The sequence below is a fragment of the Triturus cristatus genome, chromosome 8 (assembly GCF_964204655.1).
Source record: "Triturus cristatus chromosome 8, aTriCri1.1, whole genome shotgun sequence".
Taxonomy (NCBI): domain Eukaryota; kingdom Metazoa; phylum Chordata; class Amphibia; order Caudata; family Salamandridae; genus Triturus; species Triturus cristatus.
This window is the reverse complement of record NC_140591.1, coordinates 74,560,819-74,587,953: the sequence shown is the minus strand read 5'-3', so window position 1 is coordinate 74,587,953 and position 27,135 is coordinate 74,560,819. Positions and strand designations below refer to the sequence as shown.

The 27,135-nt window shown below is 46.5% G+C and overlaps 1 protein-coding gene across 8 annotated transcripts in view; it reads left to right on the top strand.

Annotated features, from left to right (window-relative positions):
* Positions 1 to 27,135, top strand: part of STXBP5L (syntaxin binding protein 5L) — a 1,956,595-nt gene that overhangs the window by 1,682,449 nt on the left and 247,011 nt on the right. For all 8 annotated transcript variants that reach the window (XM_085621040.1, XM_085621038.1, XM_085621036.1 and 5 more), the window contains one exon: positions 24,785 to 24,955. In XM_085621040.1, the coding sequence (XP_085477166.1) occupies positions 24,785 to 24,955 (171 nt within the window). The remainder of the gene's footprint in view (positions 1 to 24,784; positions 24,956 to 27,135) is intronic.

Sequence of the window (27,135 nt, the reverse complement as noted above, 5' to 3'; positions counted from 1 at the left end):
GACGTAAAGCCAGGCTGGTACAGGCCTTTTTGCTAAGAAAAGACATAGACATCTGCCTCCTGCAGGAAACCCATCTGACTGATAAAGCCGTACAATTGCTCCGTCATAGCAGGTGGGGTGAGATAGTGCATTCCGCTTATTCTACCTACTCCAGAGGGGTGGCGGTACTGATCAGAAGGGGTCTGCAATGGACAACGCATGAGGAAATCAAGGATACTGGCGGTAGATACATAATGCTGGTGGGCACGCTGTGCGGTATGAGAATGGTGTTGGTGAACGTTTATGGCCCGAATGATGATAGCCCAGACTTCTTCTGCGATCTATGGCATAAGGTGCAGGCCTGTGGCCCGGCTGCGATTATGTGGGGGGGAGATTACAATGTTGTACTTTCAAATACTATGGATAGGCAGGGCGCAGCTAGAGTACACCACCCTAGAGCATCAGAGGCGTTGGGTGACATCATGCGTGAGGCCGAATTGGTGGATTCCTGGAGGAGATTACACCCCGAGACTCGCGCGGGCACCTGCCTCACAATGCATAGAGCGGCGTGGTCCAGGCTGGACTACTGGTTGCTCTCAAGGGACTTGCACACTATGGTGTTGGAGGTGGAGCACCTGCCGAGGTCATTGTCTGATCACGCCCCGGTATGCTTGACGATGTCCACACCGTCACAGTACATTCAACCATTTAGTTGGCGATTCCCCTCCCGGGCGCTTCGCGACCAAGTCTTTCAGCAGGCGCTGCGCGAAAAGCTAGAAGAGTACTTTGAACTTAATGAGGGCACGGTGGACTCGCCGGGAACGCTTTGGGAGGCCTGTAAGGCGGTGACTAGGGGCTACTGCATGTCGCTAACAACAGGAGTGCTACGTACCATACGAGACTCTTTGCGCAAACTAGAAACTGACCTTGCCGAACTCGAGTCTGCATTGTTAGGCGTGCCAACAGACAGACTACGTGCAGACTTTAGGTTGAAACTTAATCAGTATCAGGAGGAGGCGGACAGAGAAGTGGCATATCTGTCTAAAGACAGTCAGGCTAGACGTTACAGGGAGGGGGACCGCGCTGGACGCACACTAGCAGCCATGCTGAGAGCGCCAAGAGGGTCGGATTACATTCTGGAACTGAGGGACAAAGCGGGTGGGATGGTCAGGGAGCCACAAGCCATACTTCAAACCATGACAGACTACTATAGCGAACTATATACAACTAGGGTGACGCCGGAGGACCAGGTGCTAAACGAATACCTGGACACCATAGCTCTAGCATGGTTCAATGATAGATGTAAAATACATGATGCCACAAATAGCGCTCTCTGACCAGTCGGGTTTCGTGATGGGGAGATCCACTTCGCATAATTTGCGAGTGCTGTTTGGGATCCTGCACTACCTAGATCCAAAGGTACAGGCTGCGGCTGCATTGTTGGATGCGACTAAGGCATTCGACTCACTGGAGTGGAAATTCCTACTGACGCTCTTCACCCGCATGGGATTCAGCCCGCTGTTTGCCAGGAGCATTGGCATACTCTATAACAAGCCGACGGCCCGGGTACGGGTGAATGGACAGATGTCTGCTCCAATACCCATAACAAGAGGGACCAGGCAGGGGTGCCCACTGTCACCGTTATTATTCGCTATCGCGACGGAACCACTAGCGGCCCGCATGAGACAGCACTATGCTCAGCGCGGCATTGGTTTCACGTCGCGTGGGCTGCTCATTTCCATGTACGCCGACGACATCACAATATACATGATAAACCCTTCGGACAATTTTGACCCGCTGATGCGAGAAATGGTACGCTACAGCGGCCTCACTGGCATAAACATAAACTGGTCTAAATCAGTAATGTTGCCTCTGACGGATGGCACAACCGCATGCCACACCGAATTCCCAATAGATTGGGTTGCGGACGAGGTCAAGTATTTAGGTATAAATATAAGCCGCACTACTCATGAGATAGGACTGGCTAATTTTGGTGTGGCCATGGAATGGTTCGAAAGTAAAGTAAAGGGATGGAAAACGCTGCCTTTATCGTTGACGGGCCGCATAGCTATCATAAAAATGGTTGTGGTGCCTAAATTTCTCTATCTGTTTGTGAACATCCCCCTGCCGTTAACGAAGGCGTTCTTCCGCCGACTGCGCTCTGCCATGATGGAGTTGGTTTGGGCGGGCAGGCAGCCCAGAGTGGCCTGGAACCTCCTTACACTTCTCTTCCATCAGGGGGGCCTAGCAGCCCCGGACTTTGAGCTGTATGCTTACAGTGCTCAAGCCCAATATTTACATTTCTGGCATCATCCGATCCCCTACCAGCCCCACGTGGCAATAGAGACGAACGTAGCGGCACCCTGCCCCCTCAAGACGGCAGTGTATCAGAGATACAAAAGGTCCCAGGAAGACATTGACACAATGGAGATGGTACGTTGGGCCTGGTCGAATATTGCGAAGCGAGCGAGCGTGTCTGCCCTGTATGCCCCGAGTATGCCTTTGGAGGGCAATCCGCTGCTGGGACCGCTGACTGACGCGGCGGTGGTGCAGCGGGCTCGTAGCTGCGGCCTGAATCTAGCGGGTGACTTATACCCAGACGATATGTTTCTCACGGTGCAGAACATGGTCGTAGCGTCTGAGCCGACGGCATCAGAACTACTATTATACTACCAGCTGAGGGCGGCGTGCAAGCACAGGTATCCTATGTTCCCAAAGGCCCCACCGGCGCTGGCAGCACTGGAAGACATACTCTCGAACAACTCCTCACGCAAGCTGATAACTTGTATATATAGGGCTACGCAAAACACAACACCTATTGCACATGCAGATTCAAGGTCCCTGTGGGAGAAGGAGGCAGGCATTCAAATCACAGAGAAACAGTGGGAGTTTTGCTGCACCCAACTTGAAAACTTGTCTCCTAATTATAGATTGCGACTTATACACTTTAATTACCTTCATAGGACGTATCGTACACCCATGCAACTCTTTAAAATGGGCTTACAGGCTGATGCGAATTGTTGGAGATGTGGCGAAAGGGAGGCTACATTCCACCACCTAGTCTGGGTGTGTGGGCCGATACATGGCTTTTGGGAGGCGGTCTTCACCACCATAGGGAGGATAGTGGGACAAACTATCGTACCGGACCCACTCGTGGCCCTCCTGGGTTTTGTGATGAACGTACCCAGTGCATCGCGCAGGTTAGTGGCCCTTCTCTTATTGCTTGCTAAGCGACAAATAGCATTACACTGGAAGAAAAAGGCTCCGCCGAAAGTTTCGGGGTGGGTGGGATCAGCGGTGTATTGTAAGGAGCAATTGACTGCCTACTGGGAACAGATGCCGCAGCGTTCGAGGCCCGCTGACATATGGCAGCCGCTGGTGGACTGGTTGGCAGAGGCTGAGGTGACCGACAGTGACTGAGTGGGACTGCTGGATGTGTGGCGCTGTAGCAGGGCTGGCGTGAGGCCGCGACGTGAAACTGGTGTGAGGTGAGGGCACTGTGGACCCCCCCCCCGCGTGAAGTCGCCGGGGCGGATAGGCGGGGTGGGGGGGAAGGGATGTGAGTGTCCTGACGGTTAGAATGAGATATGTGTGTGCGCGTGATCTCGTGACCACGCAGACATGTACTATATGGGCGCTGGGTGTTAATTGCAAGAGACTTTGTCCAGGTGCTTTTTCGCTCTTCTCCATATCTCGATTGCAGCCGCTGTTGTAGTTTGTTCAGTTAATTTTATAAAAAGGTAAAAAAAAAACAAGAAATCAATGCTGTTGGAACCTGGCTCAAGTGTATGACTTAATTCCGAGGTAGCGGCGGGACGCTGCGACCACAAGCTGCCTGCCTCCGGGTTGTTGGCTGAATAGCAGTGTACACTTTGATGGCACAATAAAGGTTTTTAAAAAAAAAAAAAAAAAAAAAAGTGATTTGCCCGGAATCACCGGATGTGAACGCAACCCCGAGGCTAGACCCTGGTTCCAGCACCAAGGTCGGCAGCGCGAACTCGACCCAACAGTATGTAGCGCTCACATGGGCAGTTTTACATTACCCATTCAAGGCACATGCGAGTTCAGTGATTCGCCGAGGATCACCGTATGAGAGCGCGACCCCGGGGCACGAACCCTGGTCCCAGCACCAAAGTGAGTCATCTAGCCAACGGACCACGTCCTCTCTGGCCATGACGGAAGAACCAACCCTCGAGGGGGGGCGCGAACGTGCAGTTGAACGTTGCTCCTACAGCTTTCCCCCAGGTGAGCCTCCGAGGAGGTGCCACAAAAGAGGGGGCGATCGGACCCAGATATATCCCAGGCGAGGCGGGGGCTACGCAGGCTAGATCCCATACCGAGGGCGAAGGGAGGCCCGTGTCCCCAGGAGCTGAGCTCTTTTTGCATCCTCGTCCTTTTCACTCTCCTTTCCCCTTAAAACCTCGGTCTGGTCATTCGTTCCCATACTAGATTTTTCGGTTCCGTTTTGGGAGAGGTTTACTTTTCCTCCGAGATAATGTTTTGAAGCATGGCAAACATTCCTCACTGCCTTTTTGGTATGTGACCGCCTGTGCTCTAATGGTAATGCGGAGAGAGACATTCGCTGTATGTGTGCGCTATTTAAATGCTGCATTTGCTACTTAACACTGCATATTAATCGGGAAACATACTCTGCAAACAGTGCTCCTAAAACTTCGGTCTGCTTATTAAGTGAAAGTGTGGGCCGGGAAAAACAGCTTGATGCACCGTATGTCCCCAGTATTGTGCTTAATGCACGTTCAAACAAATTTACAAGATGCCTAGTTCACAAAAAAATGGCAGTTTTTTTGTTGGTTCTTCTTGGTACTAAAGGCTAGCCTCCAAATCCTTGAAAAAAAACCTCAGGAATATGTTAATCAGTATGTGGAAGGGGGAGGAGTGTCGAATAAACCAGTTTTCCAGTGAAACCAGATGTTTGGGCGCATGCTTTGCCACTAGTGTTTCCACCTGAAGAGTGTTCGGATTTTTAGTTTTTTTACAACTAAAGAACTGACTCGACACTTAAACATAAGCCAATAACTTAAAAAATACATATTGTGTAAAAGGCCCTTGTGTTCAATTCACTGTATACCCTGCAGAGAACGGCTAGCAATAGGTTCCTACATTTTAAAGGTGGCGACAATTAAAAACCGTATCACCGAATGCAACTAATTTGAAGGGATAAACCTCAAATCAACATTAATTTTTAAAAGTGTCGTACAAGTATGGTACTTAAAATAAATCTAATCAAAAGAGATGCTTGGGTTCTGCTACCACATGCTTGTAATGTTGCAAGTTTTGTACTTTGGGTTACAAGCTAGTGAAGACTTCGCCCTCTTGATAGATATATATAAAAACACACAAATACCCAAACAAAAGCCACATTACAAAGCCAAAAAGCCACAAAATAAAATAGTCAGTTTGACAGCTTGAGGCCTTAAGGTGTAAAGTCCAGATGGCTAGCACGATTAACAGGTTCATCTAACTCCTGCGACACCGCTGGCTATTTACATGTTCAAAGGCTGTCATGGGTGCCACATAATCACAATGCGCAGCTTCAAATATTGGGTAAATTGTTCGGCCTGCCTTCATATGCATCTGAATTTAATTCACCCTTTACATCACAAAGATACAGTGAATAATCCGATGGATTGTGCTTCCCAACAAAGTATTTACAAACAAGAAAGCCAGTCCATATTTTAGGCAAAATGGCAAGGTTTAAGAAATGGTTCTTGAGATATACACTAATGGTTTAAAGTTGAGGAAGGAATTTGTTGATTTTAGGGACTGGTGTATATGAATGCACATCAACGTCAGAATTATTTACGGATCTAAATACAATGTATGTATTCAGATGGAGCATATCATGACAGAATATACCAAGATTTTTTTTTAAAGTCGCAAATAAAGGTACACAATTGTTGCACTCACGTAAAGCATATAGAAAAGGCATAGTACACTATCCCTATCTTTATATAGTATAACAAAATAACAAGCCTTGAAATATAAAAATAATCAAATATAGGTGAAAGAAATGTATAAAAGCAAACTCGAATGTGCACACATTTCTGCTAAATTTACGTGTATTAAAAACTTTCAAGCAGTTACTCGCCCACGTGTTTTACCCTGCATTCTAATGATAATCTGCCCACATCGGTCCTTGGAGTCTGGCCAGTTGATATGCCTGCTCTATTTACAAAGCATCCATAAGAAACACGCATTGGCATAGCCAATAGGTCTCGCCTTTGGGACCGTATAAGTGTTTAGCCATGCAACAGTAAATGTTGTTGCACCAAGGATATTGTGCTGCATAACTAAATACTTATAAGGTCCCAAAGGCGAGACCTATTGGCTATGTCAGTGCTTGTTGTCTAATGCACTCAGCATTCCCACCCTTCAAAGTTAGACACAGTTCTTTTTTCGCACTCCTGCAGTCCTTACTGCACCATGTAGTGGTTACTTCCCCAATTTGTTGAGTCCCTGGATGCCTACGCATGAAGCGCGCCCCCAATGTTTTAAAGAGTTTCTCATGGGCACTTATGGCATCATGATATGTGACCTGAGAAGTTGAGGGACTATTTAGAGTCGCTAGGGCATCTGATAGGACCTTGTTCATGGCCACCAGAATATCTGATTTAGGCGCTATACTAGCCCATTTTAGTCAGCGTTTGTTATTCGTTGGATTCAAACCAGTTAAGAGAGATATAGAGGAACATGCACCAGATGGTAATTAAATTAATCATTGAACGGTGTTGTGATCAATATCACTTTTGCCTGTAATCTTACTCTCCACTTCAGAGCTCCAGGAGCAGAGAGAAATCAGTATGTAATCAATCCTACTGGTGTGAGTAGCACAGTTATAGGAACGCTTGATTATCAGACTTTACTATCAGACTTTACTATGCCCATTACATGCACTCAGACATTAAAATAGTGTAAATGACAATAGTTGGTATGCTACGTCAGTCCATCGCTTCACAGGCGCAATGTCTAAAGCTGGAACACCCCAAACCTCATCCTCCACCTTAATAAGCGAATGACCATTTTTTTCCAGAGGTTCAAAGGTGGTATTAAAATCTTCTGCGACAATTACAAACCATGTATATCAAATTGTTCCCTATGAGCCCTAAGCTGTTTCAATGTCGGCGTTTCACCACCCCATCTAGACCCTCGATTGTACAAATTGCACAGATAAATCGAAGTGCTATTCTCCCCTCTAATTTTTTATAATGCAGATATCTAGGGATGAAATGGGAATGGAACACTATTTAGCATTCATAGAGGTATGTATCCACACAAGAAGGGCAACAGAGGGGCAGCCCTTTCTGTTAAAGTTAGCAGGGACAAAAAAGATTTACATATTCTGGTCTATGTATGGGGTCCAGGCTCCAAGTCCCTTGGAGCAGGCAGATGTTGAATCAATCCATGAAAGAACCCCATACAGGGGTACAGGGTCGCCAAGCTTGGAGTGCAAGCCTGCGACATTCCACTCGACTTCTCCGCTTGGGTGTCACTTGAAAGCGTAAGAAATGTGGGAAGCACCAGGACTTCTGAGGTGGATTACAGCTGTCTCCGAATCAATCCACCATTGACAACCACAAGGAGCAAGAGGAGGGAGGGAGGTGCATGGTGGACTAAATTTAAACTGCATTGAAGTGCTATCTGGGGGATTTTTACGTAACGCGAGTCTCGCAATCCCTTTCAGCCTCATGGGTATCTTCAGTCTAATCGCATTGTAATTATGGGTCCTCCCATAGGAAGATGAATCATGAAATCTTTTGGCGTGTAGGAGGTCTGGGCGGATCACAGAATAACAATTCCTTACAGATCTTATATAATGGGTACATTTATTTATTTATGACTCCTCATCCTCCCTAATCCCTTTGGTCAGTTTTGGAACCTTTGTCAGGAATAAAGCAATTCGGTCTGTCAATACAGTCCCCTTGGTACCGTGATATGATGCCCTTTCGCAGTGATTGATGAGGCGATTCGAGGTGTTGTTTACTACCTTTAATGAAATGGGTGGGATGGTCAGGTGGCACCTTCTGAGAGCTAGTGCGGGCGCCCTTGGCAGATGCCTGGACGTACGTAACTCGGGTTAGATCAGCGGTCGTGTTTCGGCCATGGGTTTGGATATTTGGATATTTGGATAGGTATTTATAGAGCGCAAACGTTCGCTCCGGAAGGAGCATCATGGCGCTGACAAACCAATGACCAAATCACAAAGAAGGTAGTGGGGGGCTAGATGGCTGCTTTGGTCCAGTCATCAGAGAGATTAAAAATCCACGTTTTGAGATGTTTCCTAAACGGCTTTTCAAGCGTCTGAAATCTGAGATGCCTTGGCATGCTGTTCCAGGCTCTGATAGCCAGGGAACTAAGTGTTTTACCGCCTTTAGACTTCAGATTGAATTTGGAGGGGCTCATGAGGTTTTCTTGCGAGGACCTGAGAGAGCGGCCCGGTGTGTAGTGGGGGAAGCGGCTTGACAAATATGCTGGACCGGATTTGTTGAAGGCTCGGAAAGCTACAATGAGAATTTTAAAGAGTATTCTCTTATGCAAGGGGAGCCAATGTAAGGATTTAAGAGCAGAGGAGATTGAGGATTTGCGTGGGAGTTTAAGGACAAGGCGCGCAGCAGTGTGTAGGACGCCTTGAAGTTTCAATCGGGTGGACTTTTTGGTCCCTGCCAGGAGGCCGTTACAGTAGTCCACTCGAGAGAGTATGAGGGCTACCGCGATGGTCTTTCTGGAGTCGAGCGGGAGGAAGTCAAAGAACTTTCTCAGGGACTTTATGATGCCGAAGCATTTACCTGCTACGGTCGTGGCGTGGGTATCGAAAGAGAGATCGGAATCAAAAATAACTCCGAGGTTTCTGGCTGATGAAACTGTCTGAGGTGGGGCAGCGGAATTATCAGGCCACCACAGGGCGGGGCAAAAAGAAGCGTTCTTACCAATGGGCAGGATCTCGGTTTTATTCGAGTTGCAGCGGAGGTGGTTGGCGTCCATCCATTGAAAGACCGCTGTGAGACAGTGCTTAAGATTGAGTTCGGCCGTGTTTGAATTGTCGTCGATAGGGATGACTAGCTGGGTATCGTCGGCATAAGACGTGACGGTTATGCCGAACGATTCTATGAGGGTAAGCAGAGGGATGAGATATATATTAAAAAGGAGGGGACTCAGAATGGAGCCCTTTGGAACTCCACAAGAGACCATTTTTTCTTTTGAATGGAAGGGACCCAGTGTGACAGTTTGAGACCTGTCGCAGAGGAAAGAACTAATCCAGGCTAGGGCCGAGTTTGTAACGCCGATGTCCTTGAGTCTGTTAAGCAGAATGGAGTGAGAAATGGTATCGAATGCTGCCGTGAGGTCAAGAAGGATCAGGATGGCCTTCTTCCTTTGATCTTGGTGGGTTTTAATGGTATCGGTCAGCTCGATCAAGGCGGTTTCGGTAGAATGTTTAGACCGGAAACCGGATTGTTGGGGGTGAAGGAGGTTGTGAGTGTCAAGAAAGGACTTGAGCTCCTTGTGGACTAACTGTTCAGTTATTTTGCCTAGTGCAGGTAATAAGGTGATGGGACGGAGGTTAGTTAGGTCGGAGGGGGGTTTGTTTGCCTTTTTCATGAGAGGTTTAACCACCCCTTTTTTCCAGGAGAGGGGAACAGAACCAGTTTTGAGGGAGAGGTTGACTATTTCATTAATGATAGGATTGACTTCATCAATGATGATATGGAGGATCTTGGGGGGACAAGGGTCAGAGGGGGAGCCAGATTTGCATGAAAGGATCGCTTCTCTGGTCTGAGTCAAGGTCACCGGGGTAAAGTGGTAGAGACTGTTAGCGATTGGGCGAGGTTGGTTTAGATCCAAGATTGAGTGCACAAGGGGGGGAGGGGGGAAGTTTTTATGGATGGAGGAGATTTTTTCATCAAAGTAGTCAGAAATCTTGTCACACAGCTCTTGGGAAGGGGGGATTTCTGGTTGAAGAGCTTTAGGTTTGGTGAAAGATTTTACTATGGAAAAGAGGGTTTTTTGTTTTTGACTGGCCTCTTTAATGGCGTTTACATAGTATGTTCTTTTTGCTGATTTGATTGTTGAAAGATAATTTTTCCTCTGCAGGATGTAGTAGTTACGATCATCAGTGTCGTAGGATCTACGCCATTTGCGTTCAGCTTTCCTGCAGAGTAGGTGAGCGGCTGTTAGATCAGGCGTGTACCAGGGGGCTTTAATTTTCGATTTCTTTAGGGTATTGCCTTTGTTATTCGGAGGGCATCGTTTTGAGATTTCGTGAGAGAGCCAGTTGTTGAGACATACTGCATCAGTATCGATGTTACCAGAGGAAGAAGGGGTAGTGGTAAGAGAGAAGGGATGGGAACTGAAACTTTTCTCGACAGTTTTCCAATTAATAGAGTGAATGGGTTGGCGAGTGCGTTTTATGCAGGTAGGCGGAGGAACGCTTGAAATGTGAAAGGGGATCAAACAGTGGTCAGTCCAAATTTGGGGGGTGGGGGACAAGGTGGTGATAGACGGGAAATTGGAACAGACACCATCCAAAGTGTGACCAAGAGAATGAGTAGGCAATTTGACGGTTTGTTGCAGCTTAAAGATGTCTAGTGTCTGCAGAAAATTACTGGTAAGGGGGTCGAAAGATTTTTCGAGATGTAGATTAAAGTCGCCCAAGAGGGTGAAATGGGGGTAGCGGAGTAAGAAGTGTCCGAGGGCTTCGTGAAGGGAGTCAAGGAACTTCGTGGCATTGCCGGGTGGGCGGTAAATCAAACCCCCGGAGAAGGAAAGGGTTTGACTAAGTTTAATGGAGAAACCTAGCCCCTCTGTATCCGTGAGAGGGTCGAGGCAGAAGGTGTGGCAGCTAAAGGAGTTCCTCAGGATGAATGCAACACCTCCTCCTCTACCTTTCTGTCTGTCCTGTCTGTGAAAGGAGTAGCCAGGGGGGAGGGCGATGGCTATGTCTGGGTTACTGTCTTCAGTAAGCCAGGTCTCGGTGATAAAGAGACAATCTAGGTCATGGTCAATGATGAGGTCGTGGATATCCTGACTATGTTTACACAATGACCTAGCATTTACCAGACCGCCTGTAAAGTGCGGACTGTTGGGGGAGGTTGGCTGTTTGGAGGCGAAGTTGAGAGTCCAACGACAATTGTTACAGCTGGTGGAGCCGAATACATTAGCAAGATCAAGCTTGCAGGGGCAGTCAGATCTACCTTGGAGTTTGAGGAGGACGTTGGGAGCGTACCTGATGGTTGGAGGAATTTGGGCAGGGGTTCCTGCGCCTGGCGCGGTCTTGGCGCGGACGGGCGCAGACGGGCTTGCCTTAGGTGCGCCTTCGGCGCGCAAACGGCGCTCCCGCTGCGCTCGTCCGCTGCGCGTTCTATGCATGCACATTTGTAGAGAGAGGAATGGGACGTGGCCTAAAAAGGGGGCGGAGTCAGCGCGCACGCCGCTGGTGATGGCGGCTGCTGGCAGAGAGCAGAGAGGGGCGCGACCAGCTAGTAATCAGCTGTGCGCACGGTGAGTGTGAGCGCTAATTAGTGCCTTGTTATTTTAAAAACACATAGGATTTAGTGACACCACACAGAGCAACAAATGAAGGAAAATGAGCAGTTTTAAAACAATAGAGTACCTCCAGCTCCCGGCTTCCGCCTCAGGACTGGGTCAAAGGTTTACTGGCTGCCGCTTGTAGTCAGCGGTTTAAGTGCGCCGATCAGGGGGCGTGGCCTAAAAAGGGGGTGGAGTCAGCGCGCACGCCGCTGGTGATGGCGGCTGCTGGCAGAGAGCAGAGAGGGGCGCGACCAGCTAGTAATCAGCTGTGCGCACGGTGAGTGTGAGCGCTAATTAGTGCCTTGTTATTTTAAAAACACATAGGATTTAGTGACACCACACAGAGCAACAAATGAAGGAAAATGAGCAGTTTTAAAACAATAGAGTACCTCCAGCTCCCGGCTTCCGCCTCAGGACTGGGTCAAAGGGTGAGGAAAGGGCCAGATTTAAGGATACAAATTTTTGGTTTATTCTGATCTGCTATTTGCATAGTGTATTCCCAAGTAGATGTGACTACCACTATATGCGACTTTGAGATGTTCAAGCTTCTTTACTTCCACCGACAGCCGCCAACTGTGATTGCAGCTCTGTAGCCTCTTAACCAATGAAATAACACCGAAGACATCCACACCACCATCAGACCCATGGCCAGAGAGCACAGCAGAGCTGCCCCTGAGCAGTTATCACCCGTTACACAGGCTCGCCCCTCAATCCCCCTCCCACCCTCCTCTATATCATTACACGCTTGCGTGTCGGCAACGACGGAATACCTGTTAGAGCAGACAATTGCAGGCTCCAATGGGACCCCTGCATGCTCATTGAGATGAATATCCGGGAGACTGCCCCCATGAACCCCCAGAGTCTCTCTAGGCAGCGGTACATTTGTACTTGTTTGGTCCACACTGAGCCTGGGGGATTTATTCTTCCTTTTGCAAGCAAACATCTCTGCAATTTTACCCGCCACATTTCCTTGATTCAAACCTTTATCTGCTTAGCCCCCCCAAAAAGTGAGTAAACCTCCTCGATAAGAGAGTCAATGTCCTCAAGCGCTGTACAAGCTCGAGAACTGTCACAAGGGGCAACTCTGGAACTTTTCTTCCTTTTACACAGAAAGGTCTCAGTTGCTTTGCACTTACCCATTTGGAGAACACTAAATGCCAAAGTCTCAGACATCAAACTGGAATGCGGTCTCTTTATTTTGAATAAACTCCTTCCAAAATGGGGGATAATGCAGCAATGTCACAGCGCAGAGCCAAAGGGGGTGGGCTTGCCCTGCCTCTTTCTGGCGCTGACGGGTGCAGGATGGCCCTCTTTGGCCCGGGCTTTGCCCAGGCTTAGCCCGCGTGCGTCCTGCGCTCTGGGGACGACAGCCACTCTTTATAGAGCTTAGTGCAGCAGGTCGCAGTAATCCCAAGGACCTCCTCCTCCTGGGGCCCTGTGCAGGCTGGGACGTGTAGTCCTCGAGATGAATGCAGCTTTCAGAATCAACTTGAGTGACTGAGGCCTAGACCCAGATCATCTCATCCACAAGAGCAAAGATGGTAACCTACGAATACAGTTAGCATGAGAGGTCACAATGTTTACAGTACGGTGATATGTGTGGCTCTTACTACATATAAATGCAGCAACCTACAATGCACACAGAATAACATAGCTATTGAAAACGTATAGATGTGATGCACTAGTGCATGAAACGTTAAATTGCACTGCACCATGGGCACTGCACTTCACTATAGCAGTTGCAAACTTTAGTGTACAATTGTGCATTTCAAGCTAGTAATTTGCTTATGCAGTGTTGACTGAGCTGGCCATGCTGATACAAAATGCTTTCTTGTGAATCAGGGTCAAACCCAGCATGACTACACTAGACCGATGGCCTCTGAAGTGTTAGGGTCCCTCTAGTCAGGCCTTCCAGGCTGCAAGGGTCATTATACGTGAGGGAGGGTTCTGTGTGTGGTATATTAACAAGGACACATTATTCCCTGCACTGTGCAGCTACATGCAGACCCTACAACCTCATCTACGTTTCAAACTCTTCTCTAAAGTGGAGTTTGGCCATGCTGAACATGCCTGCAAAGATGGCCAATTAATAATTCCCTATTAATATTCCATCTTCAATATTGCAATAATGTATGCTTTTTATCCCTAAAGTTTACCGTCCTCCTATGCAGATATGCACCCTCCTCCTGTGTGAGGGCTGAATGTTGCTCAGAATTAGCATATTGGACCCTGTTGGAGTCCATGTGCAGATGTGAAGTTAACTTTTACAAAGTTGTTGTGGTTGTTGCCTTTACTAGACAAGTTATTGATATTTTTGTTTGGTGATGAGTTGCATGGTATTCGCATAGCGCTATAATAGGTATTAAGAGACCATGGGCCCACATGCATCAAAGCAAAAGCCAGTCGCAAACGGGCAGATTCTCAGAATCTGCCCCTTTGCGACTGGGATTTTTGCATTTGGGATGCATCATCCCAAATGCAAAAATCGCAATTTAAGGAATCTCTAAATTGCGATTCCTTAAATTGCTATTGCATTTAAGGAATCCCAAATTGAGATTCCTGAAATGCAATGCATGAAAGTTTAAAAATTAGCGATTTCGCTAATAGGGGGAGCAAATTACCATGAAGTTGAACTTCATGGTAAGTTGCAAAAACTTTCAAAAATGCACTAAAGTGCATTTTTCAAAGTTCCATTTTACACACACACATGCCCTTGGGGCATGTGTGTGTGCAAGATGTATTCATATGCAGATTTCAGGGGTGCAACAGGGTGTCAATTTGCGATTCTCTAATTGAGATTAGCAAATTGAGAAAGTCTTCCCATTCATTCCTATGGGCCTCTAGGCCCATAGGAATCAATGGGGAGGTATTCCTTAATTGCGACTCGCAATTTGCGAGTAGCAATTAAGGAATGTTTAGAAATCGCTATTTTGTAAGCGATTTCTACATGCATAGCCTTTTGCTATTCCTTATTAGCGAATCCTTATTTTTCGCTATTAAGGAATCGCAAATGGCATTGTTGATGCATGTGCCAGCATATGGTTTGTTTTGAAAGTTATTATTGATTTTCATGTTAATTAAACAAGCGCATTACTTGTTTCTATTGCACGTTCATCTACTGCTGCTAAAACCATGCATTAAGGATGCTAAAAGTAGTTTATAAAAACATTTCTGAATAGGGCCCTGGCAAAAAGGAAAACACAACAACTCTCTGCTTGTTGTATCAAACATTTCAGGTGGCTGTGCTGTCTCTGAGTAGAACATCTGTAGTTGGATAGTACACACGTGGCAATCCACATACCTTAACCTAGAGGAAATGACTGTGGCTCTCAGATAAACTTTGGAGGAGCAGGATTCGCGCCTTATTTCAGCCAGGCTGCCACCCCACAAAAGTCACACTTCGCCTTCCATATTCAGAAGTTGGAGAAGCACCCCGGTTCTGCCAGCAGAGCCTCAGCTGGCTCCAGTTTTGGAAACCTTTGCCGGCGGTCCGTCTGTTACAGGGCCATTGGTGTGCATTAGGAGGCCTGCCATATTTAGGGTAGTTATTCTTGGCGGGAGAAGTACCAAGGTTCTGCCAGCAGAGCCTCATCTGGCACCAGTTTTGGAAACCTTTGACCGGCGGTCCGTCCGTTACAGGGCCATTGGTGTGCATTAGGAGGCCTGCCATATTTAGGGTAGTCCTTCTTGGCGGGAGAAATACCAAGGTTCTGCCAGCAGAGCCTCAGCTGGCTCCAGTTTTGGAAACCTTTGACCGGCGTCCCATCCGTGACAGGGCCATTGGTGTGCATTAGGAGGCCTGCCATATTTAGGGTAGTCCTTCTTGGCGGGAGAAGTACCAAGGTTCTGCCAGCAGAGCCTCATCTGGCACCAGTTTTTGAAACCTTTGACCGGCGGTCCGTCCGTTACAGGGCCATAGGTGTGCATTAGGAGGCCTGCCATACTTAGGGTAGTCCTTCTTGGCGGGAGAAGTACCAAGGTTCTGCCAGCAGAGCCTCATCTGGCTCCAGTTTTGGAAAACTTTGACCGGTGGCCCATCCATGACAGGGCCATTGGTGTGCATTAGGAGGCCTGCCATATTTAGGGTAGTCCTTCTTGGCGGGAGAAGTACCAAGGTTCTGCCAGCAGAGCCTCATCTGGCTCCAGTTCCATTCGTTACAGGGCCATCGGTGGATGTAGGAAGGCCCACCATATTTAGGCTACTCCTTCTGATGTATAGTTTTCCTGTTCGAGACTGCCAAGAAAAGCGTAGAGGTCCCGAACAGGAAAGAGAACAAATGACCATGACTTTAACCCACTGGGAGAAAACTCCCAGGGTCATTTTTTATTTCTCTCTTAGAAACAAAATCCTCCCTTGGCTGGGAAAACAATCTCCAGCTCCTGGGGTTGTACAGAAGGCAGTGAGATCTTATAATGGGTGGGCTGTTCTCCGACACGAGAACTGAGGCCATGGCCTCAGATGACCTGGTAAACTGGTGTGTAGCGTTGAGTGTAAAACTTTGACAAAAAACTTGGAAGTTCACCCTTCTTTTAAAGTTCATCTGTGGAGTGAAACCTGGATTAGAATTTGCTTAGCAGGCTAAATTCAAGACAGGAAGGATTGGACATGAAGGCACTAATTTACTGGATTTTGGCATAGGGCAGCACAGTAAGTCAGCGAATATATGTCATTGCAACGCATGCCTTTACAATGCAGTCAGTACAACGGCCGCGTTGTTAACACGCTTACCATTACAACGCAAGGCATTACAGCGACTTGCTGTAGGGTGCGCTGGAGTTTGGAATAGTATCACTTACTATTCCAACTCCAGTCTGTGCAACAGTAGGGAAGGTGTTGGATTGCAAATCCAACACCTAAACCCCCTACAGCAAGTCGTTGTAATGACTTTCGTTGTAATGGTATGCGTGGTAACAACAGTTGTTGTACTGACCGCGTTGTAATGGTACTGCGTTGTACAGTCAGCGGTGTAAACGCTGTTTCCTAAGTCCGCTTGCTGCGCTGCTATACCCCTAAGTGAACGGGCAGGAATGCACCATATTTATGCGATACGGTACATTCCTGTTCTTTCTCCCTGTGCTAGCGCTGTTTCGACATCCTAGAGCCATCCTACGCACTCTTGCACCATGGTGCAAGGGTGCCTCCATTGCATGCAGGATTGTTTTTGTGCATGAAGGAACACCTTCCTGCACAAAAATAATCCTAAGAAGTGTTTCCTCTTTCTATGTGTGCTACAGAATGCAGCACACATAGAAAGAGGAAAAAACTAGGAGAAATAAAGGTATTTCTCCTCTTTACGCCTCACCTCTGGAGGCGTTAGGATTTGGCGCTTCCCCAGGTTTACATGTTTTTGGAAGTCTGGGGCAGTGTGAAAATCTACAGGTGTGCGTGGTAACACCCACAGCAACCCCCATTGAACACCTCCTGAGCGCAGAGTAAGGTGACCCATCGATTTGCACTGCAAATGAGGGGATGTCCTCTTGTGGTAGCGCTGGCGCTACATATGCACCAGCGCTATCTGCATTACAGAAAAGGCGCACAAGTGTCTGCGGTCCCTTCTGTAGTACCAAATTGCCTCAAGGGCACACAAAGCAGGTACACCTGCCAATTGCGTGCGATTGCGCCCCGTGGGTACTCCCTGTAATGCGGCCCATAGTAGAAGTCCCTCTATGCAGATTAACAATGTCAGATCCTGAGATGTGTGAACCATAAAGCCATATAATTGTTCTTGGAAGATAAGGTATTAGCCATTCTTATGGTCTTATGGGTCAGAACTTAGTATGTGGATGGTCCCTAAAATGACACATCACTACTCGAGGAATAAAAGGGGGTGGGTTAAACAAAGGCCTGGGTAAAGGGGTGTGTTTGTAGCACTTTTTTTTTATAAATCTTTTTATTAACAGTCATCGACATACAGAGCAATAAAGCAGTATCAATATAGGCATGACAAAATAAGGCAGTAGTCCTTCACATTGTATACAATAAAGACAAATCATAAAGGGAGCATGTCATCCAAGGCAACATCTTGTAGGAGAGTCCAAATATCTCCACGGTACGAGTTCCAAGGCGCCCATATTCGGGACCACTTTTTTGGGCAGCCTCGAGCAACATATACTGTCTTTTAACGGAATATGCACCAGTCAATGCTTGACTCCCATGCCTCCAGTGTGGGCGGCGTTAACGCCCCCCAGGCTTGAGCGATGTTTCTCTTTGCTAGCATGAACCCCAGGGTGGCCCACTGCGTTTGATGTGTGTTTAGATCGGTTGGTTCCCATATGTTTAATAGGCATCTACGTGCCTCCGGATGAATAACGGTTGTGAGTACTGCCCCCATCACGTCATGCAGTGCCCTTCAGTATGACTGGATGGGTGTGCATTCCCAGATGATGTGCATAAAAGTGCCTGTATGCCCACATCGCCTGCGACAATACCCTGTATCCGCCTTTCCCTTCCGTACTAGTCTGGGCCCAGTCATGTATATCCTATGAAGGATTTTAAGCAGTACTAGCCTTAGTCGTGCTGGAATCGCCACAACTCATGTGTTTGTAGCACTTTAATGAATTTGAGGTAGTCAGTTTCAAGTCTCAAATGTGGTGATGGAGTATTCCACAAGGAAGAGCCTTGAGGCCAGACAGATCTTTCAGTAGTAGGAAGTTGCTACCATGGTTGTCCTTTGTAGACACGCTTGAATGATATCTACTGGGTACTTTGGTGACATACAAGCCTCCCTAATGAACATGGCCTTAGATGGGTCTCGCCTGTTCAAAAAGAAGGCTGACTTTGCTTTGAAATATTTTAAAGACAACAGGATTGTGTGCATATTCCTTTGGGCTGTTCTTGAAGTTCATGGGCTGTTCCAGAGGGCTGGCATATAGACTGCAACAGGGTTCCCAGCCAGTTATGCTAGGACAACCCAGTCCTTTTGAGGTCGGTGAAGCAGGTCTGGCAGGCAACAAGTCGGCCACCAGGGACACTACTCTTCCAGCTCCTCCTCCTCTGCTACAAAGGCCAACAAACTTCTGAAGGTTTTCTTTAGCTGCGCATGGCCAACAAGTAGGTGGCAGATATCTGCCTTTTTTCTCCTCCATGCCCATTATCCCTGTCACACCAGAAATAATTTCACAGGAGCATCTGTCTATCCTGCTACAGGAGGTACATGTGTTGCTGTCCAAAGGTGCCATTGACAGGATACCGGCCTCCGTAATTGGCAGGTGTTGTTACTTTCGCTATTTCCTTCTCCCGAAAAATATGGGGGCCTGAGGCTTATTGTGGACCTTCAACCCCTGCAAAAGGACAAATAAAAATGATTATCTTGGCCTAGGTCTGTCTATTCTAGATCCGGGTAACAGGATGGTTTCCTTGGACTTGCAGGAAGCATATTTTCACATACTCGTTCTGCAGTCACACTGGCGTTATCTGTGATTCAATTTGGGCCAGGAGCATTGCTTCACTTCATCTTCAGCAGCACTAGGAAAGGACTTCTATGCGCCTTCCTGCCTTCCTCCCTCTATGTTTTTTGTGCTGAATTCTGAAGAATATCGGGAACAATTGGGCACAGTAATTCCTATTGGCCCCCAATTGGGCCAGGAAAGTGGGGTACCAAGAACTCCTGGGCATGAACATCTTTCGTCCTATCTTCTATCTACCACTTCACGAGGACCTCCTGTCTCAGCATCAGCGCAGGTTCCTCCACCAAACTACGCAATCTACACCTACATGCATGGAGATTGAGCAGCTACAGTTGACTACGTTCGATTTGCCACAGGAAGTGGTGGATGTCATCCTCTCCACCAGATGCCCTGCCACAAAATCTATGTATACTGGACGCTGACAAATTTTTAACCTGCTATGGTGTTTGTAATACTGATCCCTTTCAGTCGAACTGCCAGACATCCTTTTGCTTGGTTTGTGTTTAGCCCAGAAAGGCCTTGCAGTGGGCACGTTTCCTCTCACGCTGTGGTGATGCCACAGGGAGACTTTAACTTGGTTTTGACATTCCTTATGTGAACACCGTTAAAGCCGATACATATCCGCTTGGTGCATCTCGTGACCTTGAAGACTCTCTTCCTGATTCTGATTACATCAGCTCATTGCATGAGTGATCTATAGGCACCTCCAGTGCACTCGGGCTACACCACCTTTTTGCCAGACCAATTAGTGCTGAGGACTTGGGCGACCTTCTTACCAAAAGCAGTGAGTCGCTTCCACTTTGGGAAATCCATTGCTTTGCCAGCATGCTTTGCTCCCCCTTATCCTTTGTAAGAGGAGGAGACGCTCCATCAGTTGAATCCCACAAGGTCTTGTACCAAGCATCAGCAAGTGGACAGTCAGCTTTTTGTGGGGTTCTCTGGAGCAAAGAAAGGAGAGGCTGTACAGAAGAGGAGCTTGTTAAAATGGATAGTCCTCTGCACTGAGATCTGGCAGAGGCCTAAAAGCAGTCTGAAGAAGGTTTCAGAGCCCATTAAAACACAGCTAATACTTCTACTGCTGTGTTGGCGCGAGGAGTGCCTGTCTGATATCTGCCAGGCTGTGGCATGGGTGTCAGTGCTTATGTTCATTAAGCACTGCTGACTTGATAGCCTGGCCCTTTGGGCACGTCACCTGCTCGGTTCTGCTAGACTCTGTGGTCTGTCCCTAATCAACAGAGCCGTCCCCTTGAGGAGGTACTACTTTGGAATCTTTTCTACAGTGAGGAATCTGTGTTAGAAGCGTCCATCAGAAGAACGAGTTACTTACTTTTGGTAATGCTCTTTCTGTTGGATACTCAATCTAATCACAGATTCCTCACTCCCCTACACATCCCCATTGTGTGTTGAGGCCTCCTTTTTTTAACATCTAATACGAGGTCCAAGTTAGTATTAAGCTCAGTGTTATCAACAGTTGCCCATGCTCTACGTCTGAGTGTTTTGAAAGGGTAGAGATAAGAAACTGACATCAGCATGCAGGGGGGGCACTGATATGCAGCTCCACCCTGTCACTTCTGAGGCATTATGGAGCCAATGTAGAGCTTCACTGCACCACCTCGTTGCACACTGATGGAGTGCTACGATAGAACCTCTGAATCCAGTCTGGCACATGGGGATATTCTAAGGTGAGGAAACTGTGGTTAGATAGCGTATCCAGGAAGAGTGTTACCGAAGTTAAGTAACTTGTTAGTCTAGTCTATAAATCTTTCATATAATAGCCCAGGATACCTCTTAGCTGAATCTTCCGATACTGCCCAGCCAGGGGTCTCCAACCTTTTCTGTAATGAGAGCTACTTTTGATCAGCTAAAATACTGACGGCCATGTAACTCGCGCATTGTTACCAGACAGGCCCTCGCCCAGCTTCATTTACTTTATACCTAATGTCCATGGAGCCCAAAACTATGGTTTGAACAAAATACTGTGATTGGGAGTTCTATGATCGGGCTGCCATGTGCGTCAGTGAGTGCATAGTCCGTCGGAATGTTTGACCATGTGTGTTAATGAATGGGATATATCTGTATGGGTGACTGAGAACCTGTGTCAAATGTACCTGTTGCACAGGACATACCTTTCACCATATATGGCACCGTTACATGTACAACATAAACATACAACCATTTATTTCTTAAATGGGAGAAATTTAAAGTGCAGAAATGTTCATAGTAAGGAAAAACAATCTGCACTTGATAGAACATTTAATGCACTTTAAATTTCTCCCATTTAAAAGAAAATTACTGTATTTTTTAGTTATAAATATGGCAGTGCCTCTACCAGTCACTGAGAGCAAGAGTTAAGTTAATCATTAAGTTAACTCTTTATTTTAATTTTCTCTCATAAATATATTTTTGTTCTTATGCTCCAAGATTGAGTTGAGAACGACTTTTATTTAAGAGTTCAATACCTCAGAGCTTCGGTTCTGAAGCTCTGTGACCCACATGGGTCATAAATCTGACTGAGCACTGCTCATTATCAGGCTCCGCTACCTGCAGCCTGATAATAATGTAAAACCAACATAGCCTTCCCCTAACTTTAAAAGGAAAATGCAACACTTATTTATTGCAGTTCATAGTTAAAAATTAACTTAAGGCTGGGAGCTACTCTGAAGAATTCTGCGAGCTACTGTTAGCTCACAATCGATTGGTTGGAGAGACCCCTAATTTATGCATTAGTTCTCAGATCTGGACCTAGTTCAGTTTTAAAGTTTTTCCTTTTGAACTGTGAGGACTCTCTGTTCTTTCCTAATATCCACCTGTCATCAATCAAATTATGCTTACCATTATTTGATTTAACAGAACACTCTCCCATAAAAACAATGAGCATTGGCTACCTGACTTTGAGGACAGCAGTAACAAGACAGCTGCCAGAAAAGAAGATGCCCCTTATGTTCTACTCTTTAATCCTGTGTTGAGCATGGCAGAGGGTGGTGTCCCCGATGCTACAACTGCTGGCCGCTTCACTGTCTGGAACATCCATTTGGAATTCATGAAACTAAAAGGCATCAGAGAGGCCTCAAAATGTATACCAGCCCATGCAGTGCCATTTTTGCCAACATCTCTTCTGTGCATGAACTCCATCAAAACCATTGACAGTCTGGCACACAAATCTGTAAAAATATCCCTGACAAACTTGGAGACAGCTGCAGCCGGGACCCTTCTCAGTTCAACTGTGGTGGTACCAATGGGGTGGTGCCGGGCTGGCCTGCATAGAGGTGGCAACACAAGAGGTAAATTCACAAGGGAGACACTGGAGGGAGGAGTGTTAAGGAGGGGTGGGCCATACACAAGGGTTGGAAGCAGCCACCGTCTTTTCCCTCCAAAGCCAATGCCACCAGATTCTGCTTCTGGACATGCAAGGCCAGCTGCAAAGGAACAGGACTCAGAATTTGGTGGTTTATCTGGGGCCACTTTAGCTGAGACTCGGCATCTGCTACAGCGGTAGTTTGGTGGTCGGACCACCAGACTTAAAATGTCTTGCTGATCTCTACTCTGCTACTCCTCTATCATCTCTCACTGACAGATACGCCCTATTCTGCAAGATGAGCCATGGGCACTTCTTGCCATAGAAGGTAGGTTTGTCATCAGGGGATTGGAAATCTGTTTTAGCCTGCCATGTACAAAAGACCTGCTATATTGTAGGCTTAGAGAAGATGCCGAAGCTAGTCCCTTGTAGATGTATGTTCCAAAAAACACCTCAAGTAGACCCTTGTGAACCTGCAGGTACCTGTTGTACTGCAGACTTGTGTGTATATTCTGAAAACTTCAAGGCCCAACTGAATCTGGGTTGAGGGTGGGTCTGAGCGATGACATGCAGGGATCACCTTGCAGTAGGTAATGCGGATGCCTACACGGTTTTTGCAGGGTACTCCCAGAGGTGGGCCAGATGCTGTGATTATGATGTTAAATTTGAAAGGGAAGAGCTGTGACAGAGAACACATGAATAATGGAAGGAAAGAGTTGGCACTGATAGATATTTTGCTCAGCCATAACCCCCTCTCTAAACTTCTTGTGCTAAACCTCCAACAGTATGTTTCCAGGGTTTCAAGCAGTATTTGTTTCACACAAGGAAAGACTTTGGAAATGGTTCCCAAAATAAGCATTAGCAAGTAGGCTATCAAGTTATATGCACTCCATCAGGATACAGGTCAGTCCTTCGTCTGACCTTAAGAATATTTTCTACTGCAACAAATATTCAAATCTCAACGGTTAATCCAATCTAGTGTGACCTGTGCATAAGGAAGCACAGGGATCTCTTTCCCTCATCATCCTCCCTTTCCTGGAACACTTACCCCCCAAGGACCCTCGCAACACTCACTCCCCCCCCCCCCCCAAAAGGACGCTCCCACATCGAGGGGAGGGTCTGTGTCATATCGCTAGTGGGTCACGAGCATAGGGATTCGGAAAGAGGCACAACTTGAGCATAGTGGACAACCTCATACCCTTATCACCTGGTTCTAAAGCTACTCAGTGACAGAGGGGCACTCAGGGCAGAGGGCTGCCCCACAAGATGTTGTTGTGGGAATGTGTCTCAAGAGATTGGGCAAGACAGACAGTCTTGAAACATACATTGTGTCTGCTCTGCCTACTGTATTATGCTTCCCTGCCTCGTAGAGGTTGGTCATGGACCTCAATATGATAGAAGCCATGGAAGAAAGGCCAGGGGGACATTAGACTCATCAGCACAAAACAAGACGATCAGCACCAGGCTATCTCCAGCCAGAACACTTAAGAGTTGCACCGGCATGCTAATTGTGACTTTCATGCACAACGGTGGCACCTCTAAGCTGCTTACATTCATGATACCTACACATAAGGCATGGCACACAGACTCACCTGGTGACTGGATGACTTATCTAAGCAGAAAGACATTGAAGGTCTAGAGTGTTGTACAGTGACACAGAAAGAGTATCCCTTTTGATGTGCATACTGGAGAGCAGGGCCATTCCATGTCAATCATTCTGCGGTGTGCTAATCAGCTCCACCTCCCAGCTAGAGTCACTGTGGATGCTCTGAGCCTCTTCCACTACTCTCAATAGCCTTTAATGCGTCCAATGCAATGTAGGCTCACACTAATGTGATATAGAACTGCTCCGCTCCTTAGACAAAGAGGCTGAGGGTGTAGCACAATGTTCATCACTGCTCGATGCTGGGTCTGTCGCTACATTTGTCCTCTGTGCTCCACAGCAATGGCACAGTCTGATTGGTCATCACTAAACAGCCATAAAGGACTGTTTAGCTGACACATATGCCTGCTAGAGGGCTACTTATACCAGTGGGTTCTAACCCTCTTAGAATGTCACTGCTGTGAACAGAAGAGGCAATTCCTCCACAGGGGGCATGACGCGACATGGCGAATAGTGATGGATAAGCGAAGGGGAATGCTGCTTACAACTACAGCAGTTGTAAATTTATTTCTAATGGTATACTGATTTTACTTCCTAAAACAATACTTTCACTTGCTATAAGACATTGAAAGTATGGAAGTGAAAAACATTGCCTCCAATGATAATGAAATGGATGAACCACCTGTTCTTGAAAGAGACAAACTGAAACAGTTGCAGAGTTTTAGCCCTGTCAGTGGTAAATAATAGATCACCAGAAGTTGCTACAGTGTTTTAGGCAACTCTCTTTGCATAGTATGTTTTTTCCTACACAATTTTACACTTATGGACATTGTTTTATGCGCCATTACTCAAGTGCAATGTGATTATTGAATGTCATATGGTTTGGAATTAATTAGGCTGATATTTCCTTTTATTCAACCACATGATGTTTAAACCCCTGTCGTCCTTCCTTGCAGATCACGTAAACGGGCACTGCACAAGCCCAACCTCCCAAACCTGCAGCTCCAGCAAACGAATCTCCAGTGCCGATGGAACCAAAGCGAACCGTCGAGGGCCTGGTCGGCCACCTTTCCGAAAAGCACAGTCGGCTGCCTGCATGGAGATATCCCTGCCGGTCACGACAGAAGGTGGGTTGTGTGTGTGTAAGTTTGGGTATGTGTGTGTGTGTGCTGAGTGCAAGTTTATCCCAGTCTCTAAGTCCCTTCAAAAACCAACCTGCTCATTGGTTCCCCTGAACACCCTCCATGTGATTTTCCTCTCTAATATTCTGTTATGTCTATATAGTACTAGTTAGCATGATACCTGTCTGAATGTTTGCCCTTGTGTCTACTTTGTATCTTAGTGGTAGTTAGCATGCTCCCCGGCTTATAATGCGTTCACCTGGACTAATGGTAACCTGAATGTCTAGTAGTAGTCCGACTAGATGCTTGCGATAGAATTCTTCCACAAACTGCTGAAAACTTTTCTGGCTCGAGCTTTCAGTTAAACTGAAATTGCTGAAGCTGGGCTATCTATTCTTAAACTTGAGCCCACATGTAAAATACTTTTTGTACATTTTACGTAATTACTTTTCCAATTCCAGAATTGTTCAAGAAAGGTAGTAATGAAAACTCTCTTAGGAGACAGGTCTGTGTGTATATGTTGGCATGGTTCACAATTACATATTTTAGGTTTGCTTCTTGAAGATACAGTGATTGCTTGGTGAAGTAAAACCAAAAAAAACTTACTTTACTGAATAAGAAATCAATTTTGCATGTTAAAATGCCAGGAAAATGTTGTTTAGCAACACTTGCTCTTTTGCACCTTTCCAGGTTTCTACTCATTTTAAATTTTCTTTGCCTACGGGGTGATATTATAACACTATGGGCCATATGTAGATAATTTCTATTTACCGATTCATAAATACCGAATTTTACCGATTCGGTTTTTATGAATCGGTAAATAGAATGTAGGTAAACATTCAGTAATTATTACCGAATCGGTAATATTCGGTATTACTGATTCGGTATTTACCGAATCGGTAATAATGCATCCCTTCCAATTCATTTCTATGGGCCTGGAGGCCCATAGGAATGAATGGGAAGCCATTCACTATTACCGATTTGGTAAATACCGAATCGGTAATAGGGGGAGCATATTCATGGGTGGCAGGGTGTCACATTAACACCCTGTTGCACCCCTGAATCGTGCATGTGTGCACATGTGGCGCACATACATGCCCTAAGGGCATGTATGTCTGCCACATGGCACTTTAAAAAAAGCACAAAATTGCTTTTTAAAAGGTATTCGTTATTTACCATCAACTTGTAGTTGGTGGTAAATAACGAATCCAGAAACCAAAAATGCACTCACTTGAGTGCCCCCTACATAGGATTTCAGGATTCGGTAATTTACTGAATCGGTATTTTACCGATTTCTTAAAATTCCGATTCGGTAAATTACCGAATCCTGAAATCCAGCCACCTACATCTCAATTGCCTAAATACTGGTCAGTAACGGGATATTTACCCATTTTTGGCCGTTACCGACAGGTATTTAGGAACCTACATATGGCCCTATGTGATTTTCCCCATTCTTGTGCCCTAATTGATCTGCTTGGGCACCTCTCTGTAGTCTCCATTTTTTCACAATCAGCCACTCCCATTATTTCCATCATATGTAATTTCCGTTAAAGGCCATCACAGTGTTTTTACCGATGGGCATGCCCCCTCCAATGCCATCTTTTTCAGAGGGATATCACTTATCTCTCTCTATGCTGGTCCTAATAGATACCCACCCCACTAGAGAATTGGAAATACAAACCTTACCTTGAGTCTATGACTTGGAGGCATCTGTAACCACCGTCAAAACCAATAGTCTGTGTTTGAGCTACACCAACAGTGTAGACCGCCATTTTGGGAGAATCTGCAACACCATATAAGGTCATTATTTGAAGTGAGCTATACCAAAACATGAGGCTTCACATTTGGGGGATGCCTGTCTCATGTCACAATAGTGCCATAGACTACTTCCTGTACCAGACAAAACATATGGGGTGGTATCCATCCTGTCCCAATTAGACTTCTTTTTCCATTCTGGGGCATATTTACAAAGAAGTGACGGAGCGCAGCATTAGCCTTCTAGGCTTAACACAGCGATCCACCACTTCTGAAATGCAGGGCTGCACTGTATCTACAACAAAACATTGCAGTCCTGCGTTTCCCCCTGCGTTGGTGCCAAGTTCAGCTGCCTAGTGCCAACGCAGACACCCTTGCATCATAGTGCAAGGGGGCCTGCGTTGTGGGGAATGATTGTTTATGTGCAGGAA